Source organism: Vombatus ursinus, unplaced genomic scaffold (assembly GCF_900497805.2).
Source record: "Vombatus ursinus unplaced genomic scaffold, bare-nosed wombat genome assembly UNPS02014768.1, whole genome shotgun sequence".
Lineage (NCBI taxonomy): Eukaryota > Metazoa > Chordata > Mammalia > Diprotodontia > Vombatidae > Vombatus > Vombatus ursinus.
In genome coordinates this window covers 5,917,481-5,926,542 of record NW_020954546.1, presented here as the reverse complement: position 1 = coordinate 5,926,542, position 9,062 = coordinate 5,917,481, and the positions used below count along the sequence as shown (strand labels likewise).

Below are 9,062 nucleotides of genomic sequence, written 5' to 3'. Positions count from 1 at the left end.
GGCTCCTCTCTCCTATTGGCCCCGGAGGGGAGGACAGGATCCCCAGCTTCCCATGAATGAAGGCAGCAGTGTATGCAGGACGGGCCACAGACATGTGTCCTGCTACCTCACTTAGCCCCTGGGCTCCCAGGGCTCCTGCAGCTCGCAGACTCCCAGAACCCCCACATCGGGGTAAGGAGGGGTGACAGAGGAGCCGAGGCCCAAGAAAGGAGAGGGAGTTCCAAATCTAAGATTCTCTCCCTGCCATGAAAATACCAAGTGAATTAACTCATCCCCGACACGGAGTGTCCGGCTCTGTTCCCCAGCCCCAACCTCCTGATTCCTCTCAGCAGGCTTAACTAAACAGCTCTGCTCGAGGATATCCAGCCGCAGCCCGAGCCACAGCTTCCCATCAGGTCAGAGAAGGGGAATCCCAAGGAGCCGACTCCAGGGGGCCCCTGGAATTCTGCTAGTTAGGAATCCCCCACTCAGAACAGGCATCTTTGTGACCTCTGCCTTAGCTGGGGGAGGGGAGTGGAAGTTGCCAGGGATTAGAGTGAGTCACATCAGGAAGCCCTGGGGGAGGGCGGTAGCTCTAAGGCCTGGCCCTATAAAAGCAGGCAGAACCACATTGAAATCACAACAGCAGTAACTGCAACCACAGACAGGCTTTGGTCCCTGAGAACTCCCGAGAACGTCTGGGCTCTGATGCCCAACGCCTGCCCCACGATGGGGTGCCTGTCCACAACAGCCTTGGTCTTCGTGGTTTTGGCTTTGGGGGCTTCAGCCTCTCAGGGAGGTGAGTCTGGGAGCTGGAGTCAGGACTGGGGAAGGGGTCTAGAAGAGGAAGGGGGCCCCGAGTGGGGTGGGGGGGAGACGAAGACTGGGATGAGGTGGGGATGGAGTTCCAGTTCCTTGGGGCCTGGACTGATGCCAGCAGGAGCTGTCCCAGGATCCCCCCCTCCACCACCTAGCACAAGCCTTGTGCACACTGTAGGTGCTTAACAGATTTGTGGAACTGAGTTACTGACTAAAGACAGTGTTGTATACTGGTAAGCACACTTCAATATGAGTCTTATATTGAGGTCTAGGTTCAAACTGCTCTAACAATAACTGTGACCCTGGATAAGCTATTCGGAGCCTCAGTTTGCTTATTTGTAAAATGGGAATATTAATGTTTTTGCTCGCATAAATTTTGGCAGTTGTATGAGGAAAGGTCTCTATAAACCTGAAAAGTTCTGTTACAAACTCCAAAGTTCTGTGCTTCAGTACCAACTGATTAGTTTGGCAGTTAATAGATGGCTAGAGGCAGCTTCCCTCGTATCCCACCGCCCCTGGGCTTGTGCCTTTTCCTGTCTAGGCAAAGGCTGGAGACACAGAGGAAGAGACGGTGTCTAAGGTGGGGATGGGGAGGCTGGCGGCAATGTGTCCACACATCCTCCTCACCAATGAGTGAAGTGGGGCTGGCCAAAAGGGGGGAGGAAGGATGAAGGCTGCTTCCTTCCCCGAGGAGCCGAAGATGAGGCCAGCACTGAGCCCTGCCACCGCCACCTGCTCACTCAGGCATCCTAGAGACAGAGGGGAGGGGCTGCTCAGATCCGGTTTCTTCACTCCCATAGACGCCCTCAACATCCCTGCCAGAGGAGAGGAGTTAGGGGAAAGAGAACCACCAAAAGGGGTCAGGTGGTATGTTACAGTGGGAAGCAAGTTGAATGTAAAGTCGGAGGTCCTGGGTTTGAATCCCAGGCATGCAATTTACTGCCTGTGAGACCTTGGGCAAGTCAACCTCTTTGGGTCTCAGTTTTTCATCTATTAAGAAAGTTAGATTACATAATAATAAAAGCTAACACATAGAGGGTTTGAGGTTTGCAAAGCGCTTTATATTTATTATCTTACTGGATAGGTGTATTATCTCGCTGCATATGCTTGAGCTAGCTTGGATGCTGGGGATAAAGAAACTCCTCAAAATATCTCTCCTCATCGCCCCTTAGGTCATTGTCTCTTCCTCCAGGCGCCTTCGCCTTCTGTGTTCTCACATTTCAAGAATAAGGGGAAAAAGTGGAGGGGGGGGGGCTAATCCAAGTCACCGGATGGGTTACTTGGTGGAGACAGACTGGGTAGGTGGGGCTGCGTGTATCAGGGACAGACCATAGAAGGGCCTGAGGAATTATGGAAGAGAGAGAAGAAAAAAGGTCTTGGGGCAGGGATGGAGGGCCTGGCCCCACACCAGTGCTCCCAGTGGGATGGGAGCTGAAGCCAGCCAGAGCATCTTTCACTGAAGATACGGCAGACGCTCCTGTGGGCATGGGCAGAGAGGAACAACATGCCCTAGGAAAGCCCAGGGGCCTGAGGGAAAGCCAGTGGCAGGGATCCAGGCCCAAAGAAAGACTCAGGCCTCTTCCATCTGCCCCCGAAAAGCCTCATGACTCAGCAACCCTCACACTCCCTTCGGGCCAGGCTGGGGCGAGGCTTTGAGCCAGGATGGAGGGGTCACTCACTGGCACCAGTCAGATGACAATCTCAGTAAAACACGTGGAAGGAGAAGGAGGCAAGGAGAACAAGGGTGACATGGAGGAGGTCCCTCTGTCAGTCTCTGGGCTTGTCCATGCGTGTCGGTAGCTTTCAATAAATTCAGTCCAATTTTTTTTTTTTAATATGTGAGTGCCCAATAGGTACAAGGCTGTGTGCTAGGCCCTTCGGGGCTACACAGGTGAATAAGATGTGGTCCCTTGTCCTTATGGAATTCACAGTAGAGTAAAACACTGACTCGAATTGAATCCTGGTCCCAGCTCCCTCCTTCCCAGCCTCCCTATCTCTTCATCTCAGGTTTAGGCGAGCCAGTGAGGTACGTGCCCTTCCCTCTTGCCCAAACACTGTTCCTCTCATAGTTAGAAAACAAGAGACACTCACTGGCAAAGAGCTGGAGAAGAACTGGGAATATATCAGACCCTCTGACCAGTCTTCTACCTGGTTTTCCCCTCAGGACCCAAGCCTTCTGAACAGAGAGAGGTGATTCCAGAACATCTGTTTTTTAGTCAAGAAGAAGGTAACGAGGGTTTTGGAGGTGTGGGGGAGTGGGGGGATGAAGGGTCCTAGAAATCATGGCTGATTGAACCATTTCCTCCTAGTTGGCTATGCAGCACCCCCTGCCCCTTCCAGGCCCCAGAAACCCATCCTTAAAGACCCCATCCCATCCCAGCATATATTTGAGGGACAGAAAGCAGGTAAGTCCCAGCTCTCTCCCTTTCAGCATATATGCCAAATCTTCTCTTTTCAAGTCTGGCTCCATCTTCCCTTCTTCCAGGGCTGGGTGGGAGTTGGGTAGCAGAACAGATACCTAAAAACAGGGAGGGAAATCTCCCTCCCTCTAGAGCCTTCCAGCTCCCCCCAGTCCCTTCCTGTCTCCTTTCCCCACAGTGGATGACATCTTTGAAGACGTTCCTCTGCAGCAGGCACAGAGACCTCAGAGAATCCCTCTGGAGAAGAAAGGTGAGTGACGCTGTAGTCTGTCCCTCTTCCTGTCTCCCAAGATGGCAGGGTCTCCAATTCTCTCCAGGCACAAAGAGTCCCACAGAGTACTAGAATCCAAGAACTAGAAGAAATTTCAAAGGTTCCCTAGCAATCCACCTCCTACCCTCCAAAAGCGTGCAAATCATTTCCACTTGAAGACCTCCAATGATGGTGAATTCGCTACGGCATCCTAAATTATTAGTAGAGTTTTAACAACTTTAGCTGTTAAAAAAGTTTTTCCTCTCTTTGAGCTGAAATTACCTCCATATAATAACTACCCATTAATTCTAGTTCAGCCCCTCTGGGGTCAAGCAAATCAACTCCCATTCCCCTTTCCACAGGACAGCGGTCATATCCCAACTGCCATTAGACACCATCTTGTATTGCCTAGACTGCCTGACCCTTTGGAAGATTTCCCATCCCCTCCAATCAGTCCAACCCCAATCTTGTACCATATAGCTTTGCTCTCATGGGGGTGGAGAATGGCAGAGACTTTCCATGTGAACCCCCTTCTCCTCTGAGTCTAGGGCCCTGTCTAGTGAAAGGAGAAGACATTTTGTTTATCTTCTTCCCCTCCTAATAGTGCCCATTCCTAACGAAGCCATACCTCTCCAAGAGGAGGTGCGGCCCTCTCAGCATTTACCCGTGGAGCAGAAAGAAGGTAATTCCTTTCATTCTGTCTACTTTCCTGCCTCTACCACTTCATCAATGGATCTTTCCGACCCCAAAGAAATTCCCTTCTCGGATCTGATGATCACCCCTTCTTACTGTCCCCAACAAGGAAGGGGAATAACACATCCTCTCCTCTGGAGATGACTCTGTCCCAACCTTGGGATGTTAGTTACACTTACTCCATTTTCTCCCCACCACAGTGGAGTGTCCTTTCCACCCTCCAAAGGATCATGGATTTTCCCCACAAGAGCAGAAAGAAAGTAAGTCATACCATTTTTGACCTGGAAGGAATCAGAGATCATCTAGTCCACCCTCATCATTTCGCAGATGAGGGAGGAACCCGAGGAGCAGAGATGGTAGTAACATGCTTAGAGTGACCCAGCTAGTCAGTGGTAGAACCAGGGCTAAAACCCAGATCTCTTGACTTCCTTCCATGATACAAAACTAGCTACCTCATCAAATTCCTCTTCCTATTTAGTCTCCTGTTTTAGTCCAAGGAGAAAAGTTGGTCCCTGGGGCTTTACGAATCAGGGGTCCCCATCTCTGACCACTTTCCTCTCTCTCCCAGTCGATCCCTCTCATCCTGAAGGGCACCCCAATGCCCAGAGAGATGGTAAGACCTAAGAATGAATGCCTCAGTCTCTGTCTTTCTCCTCTGTGCTATTCCAGTCTCTCCCTCCAATAACCTGCCTCCACTAAATGGACCCTCTCCCTGAGCTTCCACCTTCTCCCATTCCTTTCTCCCAACCCCCACCTCCTCAAGGTATAGCCTTGTTCCTCTTTCTCCCATCCCCTGTCTCACCCTGCCTTTCCTTGATCCAGAAATGACAACTCCCCAGATGATCAATGAACATCCTGGGCCAGAGTTTTCACATCCCAACAAGCCCCATCACTGCCAGCAAGATTCCCACAGCAGGGGCTGGAGTCATAAACTAGATGGCTTCCCCCCTGGGCGCCCTTCCCCAGACAACATAAACCGGATCTGCTTCCCTGAACGTAAGCATGTGGTATATGGCCCCTGGAACCTGCCTCAAACCGGCTACTCCCACCTCAGCCGCCAGGGTAATGCCCTCAACTTTCTGGAGACGGGATATACTGATTGCTGCCGCCTCAAAACAAACCAATTGGATTGTGCGACGGCTGTGGTGAGTATTGTCAGAGTAAGACCACGTTCTCATGGGCCAAGTTGGGAGGGAAGAGAGCACCTAGGCAGGAAGCTTGAGATGGGAAGTGATGGAGCGTCTTGGTTCTCTTTCTCAATATATTTGCTCTGGGTCTCCCAAGTAAGGAGGTAGATAGAGTAGGATCTGTTTGTTTCCTGGATATTTGTCTGTGTCTGAATCTGAAAGGAGAAGGGGATGTGGGCATCAGACTTCTGGAATGACCAGCTTTTTTTGCTCTAGTGGGCAGATGCCCTGTTTCGGTTCTGTGAGGCTGAGTTCTCAGTCAAGACCAGAGCCTACTCATGCTGTTCGCATCAGGGAGAGGCCCGCCTCTCCTGCTTCCAAGAGCACACCTCCCTGCCAGACTACCAGCCTCTCCCTGGGCCCTGCCCCACTCACACCCCCAGGCCTTCCTCTGGCCTGGAGTTGTCCTTCCCCCCAGGAGTCCCCACACGGGGCAATGTTAGGAACATCTGCCGTCTACGGCGATTCCGATCTCTTCCCCGAGGACTCCTATCAATGGACAACATCCAGCCGCAGCTCCGGGCCCTGATGCAGTTGGAGGGCAAATTCAGGCGCTGCTGCCACCAAGGAGACAATCACACCTGTGCCCGGCAGGCAGTAAGTGAAGGCCCCTCCAATCTGTGGTCTCACCATCTGACCGACCTCTGATCCTGTCTGTCCATCAGTCCGTCTACCTCTGATCTCTGATCCTGCCCATCAGTCCATCTACCTCCGGCCTGATCCCGTCCCAGCAGTCTGCTTCCAACCTCTGGTCCTGTTGTTCATCAGTCCGTCCACCTCCGACCTCTGATCCTGCCCATCCGTCCATCTCCTACATGCATTCATCTGTCTCCAACCTGCAAACATCTCCAGCATCTGGTCCCAAATATTTCTGGCCCTCACCCACCTGGGGCCCCGATATGTTCCACCAGTCTCTAACCTACCCCGTCCATCCATTGACCTGTCTTATCTCCTTCCGCGGTTATCTGACAATACCCCATGAATGGTTCCAACCTTCCTCCTTTCTGCCCGCACCCATGTAGACTTCACAAGCCCTAGGTCCATGCCTTCCTCAGATGAGGCTAACCTTCCAAACCTCACAGCTTCCGATGACATACCGACCTGAGAGTCTGAGGGAGGGTTGTCCCTATCTCTTTCCCTGTCCCCACCACTCCAACCCTGACCTCTCTCTACCTTCTCCCACAGTGGGAGGATGTTCTGGACAGTTACTGTGAGGAGGAAATGGCAATTAAGACTCATCACCACACATGCTGCCACCGCTCACCCCTGTCAGCCCGTGATGCCTGCTTTGCTCGCCATGCTCCCTACCCCAACTACGATCGAGACATCTTGACCATTGACCTCAGCCGGATTACTCCTGATACCATGAACCAGCTCTGTGGACACCGAAAGGTGCTCACCAAGCAGTAAGTCTGCTCTCCCTTTCCACAGTACTCACAGAGAAATAGATGCAAAGCCTTGTTCGCAGGCGTCTAATTTTCCCCAAATACCTACGATCCCATGAAGAAAGTGACGCAGGATGGCATGAGTCCGTGCTTGGCCCCCATGAGTTATCATTTGAGCTGAGAATTTTCTGTGGAAGAAAAGAGAGAAAGTTGCTACAAGGCACGCTATTTTCTCCCCCATTCAGTAAACAGATTCCTGGGCTTATCCGGAACATGACGGCCCGATGCTGCGAGCTGCCACCACCAGAACGAGGGTTCTGTGCAGAGGAGGAGGTAAGGAGCAGGAGAGAGACAGAGGGGATGCTGGGTAGGCCAGACACATGTGTTGTTCTCTTCGGTACCTTGAATATACAAATGGAAGCGATGAGGCCTTTTTAGCGGAAAGGGAGAAGAGGAGAATTTTCTCAGCTCCAGAAATTTCAACTCCATTCTCTACCACCATTCTTCTTATGCCTCTTCTGGGCCTCAAGCTAGGCCCCATTCTCCTATCTCCAACTCCCAGGCCCCCTTGTAGCATTTCCAGATTTGCACATCTGTCTGTCATCTGGACTCCAGCTTTGGAGTAAAGGAGCTGTGCTTCTCACGAAAAAGGCCCTAGGAAGAGTTCCAGTGGAAGAGGAAGGGGGCCTGGGGTTGACAAGGACCACTGGGAGAAAATAGAGAAAAGAGTGACAAGGATCTGGGGGGTGGAGGAAAAACAGGAACAATTCAGGGGCAGCTAGGTGGCACAGTGGATAGAGTATCAGCCCTGGAGTCAGGCGGACCTGAGTTCAAATTCAGCCTCAGACACTTGACACTTACTAGCTGTGTGACCCTGGGCAAGTCACTTAACTCCATTGGCTAGCCAAAAAAAAAAAAGTCATTTAGGAACAATTCTAGGAAAGCTGCATTTTCGACATCTTTCCATGGCTAAATGTATCTTCTTTAACCATTGGCACCAAGTTGTCTTTGCTTTCCAATAATCTGAACCCCCACACTTTTCTTTGCAACCACTCTCATAGAAATCAGCCTTCATCGAAGATCTTTGTGGCTCCCGACGTGACACATGGAGGGATACTGATTTCTGTTGTGATGAGACCCCTGGGTATGGACAGACCAGCTGCTTCAATGCCTACTACCTAAGGAATGTGGCTTTGGTGGCTGGAGTGGCCCAGAAACCCAAGGACCAGCCAGGGACAGGGACAACTGAATTACCTCCTGCCAGCCCCACCCCAGAGCACAAAGGAAAATGAACCACACCTGGCTAAACTTTAGCGAAGTCCCAAAAGGGGAAGGAAACCCCCCCTCCTCTACAAACTGTCTTTCTAATAAACACACTGGTCTTGGATTTGGTCCCTTTTGCTACATCTCTTCCCCGTCCCACATTGCACTGCCCTCTGTCCCTATTTTCCTCCTGAGACAAGCCACTCTCCTCTGTCCTGACTATAGAGAAAGGAGTATAAACTTTATTTGTGGAAGAGTCCTAGAAGGATATTAGATAATCCCATTTTACCTCTATCTGGTGCTTTTATCTCTTCCAAACACTTCAGTGCTATTCTTCATTTGTAGACATTGGGATTTAGAGCTGAAAGGGACCCTAGATACCTAGGCCAACTTCCAAACTGAAGCTTAGAGAGAAGTGACTTATTAGTGAAGCTGATCCAGCTTGTTCCAACTCCAAATCTACGACCTGCCTTGAAGGGGGTTGGGGAAAGAAGGGAGGGACAGATGGAGGTAAGGAAGGCTTTATTAAGCACCTACTATGTGCTTGAGGCAGATAGGTGGCCCAGCAACTAGAGCTCTGAGTCTGGACTCAAGAAGACCAGAGTTCAAATCCAGCCTCAGGCACTTACTAGTTGTGTGACCACAAGCAAGTCACTTAACCCTGTTTGCCTCAGTTTCCTCATCTGTCAAGTGAGCTGGAAAAGGAAATGGCAAACTACTTCAGTATCTTCCAAGAAAACCCCAAATGAGGTCACAGAGTCAGACACATCTGAACAATAAACGTGCTAAGGGATTTACAGAATTATCTCATTTGATCTCAACAACCCTGAGAGGTTGGTGTTATTATTAACCCCATTTTACAGCTGAGAACCCTGAAGCAGAAAAAAGTTAAGTGGCTTGCTCATAGTCACACTGCTAGTAAGTGACTGAGGCTGGATTTGAACTCAAGTCTTCCTTGACTGTATCTAGGCCTAGAGTTCTATCCACTGCCCCAGTCTCAAGAAGAATGGGGAGGGGTTAAGATCTTACATAATTTTCCCTTCTCTGGAGAGGCTGCAGGTCAGGC

General features: G+C 50.8%; 1 protein-coding gene across 3 annotated transcripts; it reads left to right on the top strand.

Moving 5' to 3' along the window:
- Nucleotides 1–607: 607 nt before the first annotated feature.
- Nucleotides 608–8,120, top strand: LOC114043164 (extracellular matrix protein 1-like). 3 transcript variants are annotated; one of them, XM_027862166.1, is made up of 12 exons: nucleotides 608–778; nucleotides 2,963–3,025; nucleotides 3,108–3,203; nucleotides 3,397–3,468; nucleotides 4,073–4,150; nucleotides 4,362–4,421; nucleotides 4,730–4,774; nucleotides 4,984–5,306; nucleotides 5,565–5,945; nucleotides 6,534–6,754; nucleotides 6,979–7,066; nucleotides 7,795–8,120. In XM_027862166.1, the coding sequence occupies exons 1-12, from the start codon at nucleotides 688–690 to the stop codon at nucleotides 8,023–8,025; spliced, it is 1,749 nt and encodes a 582-aa protein (XP_027717967.1). In that variant the 5' UTR covers nucleotides 608–687; the 3' UTR covers nucleotides 8,026–8,120. The 3 variants fall into 3 exon arrangements, with proteins under 3 accessions (XP_027717967.1, XP_027717968.1, XP_027717969.1); XM_027862167.1 differs by lacking the exon at nucleotides 4,730–4,774; XM_027862168.1 differs by lacking the exon at nucleotides 5,565–5,945.
- Nucleotides 8,121–9,062: the final 942 nt, after the last annotated feature.

What these genes read in the sequence shown, in the direction of transcription:
- LOC114043164 (XM_027862166.1), top strand. Translation starts at nt 688, where the DNA reads ATGCCCAACGCCTGCCCCACGATGGGGTGCCTGTCCACAACAGCCTTG. An exon ending in GTTTTTTAGTCAAGAAGAAG is followed by an intron (nt 3,026 to 3,107) that starts GTAACGAGGGTT and finishes ATTTCCTCCTAG; the next exon opens with TTGGCTATGCAGCACCCCCT. An exon ending in CCCACAAGAGCAGAAAGAAA is followed by an intron (nt 4,422 to 4,729) that starts GTAAGTCATACC and finishes TCTCTCTCCCAG; the next exon opens with TCGATCCCTCTCATCCTGAA.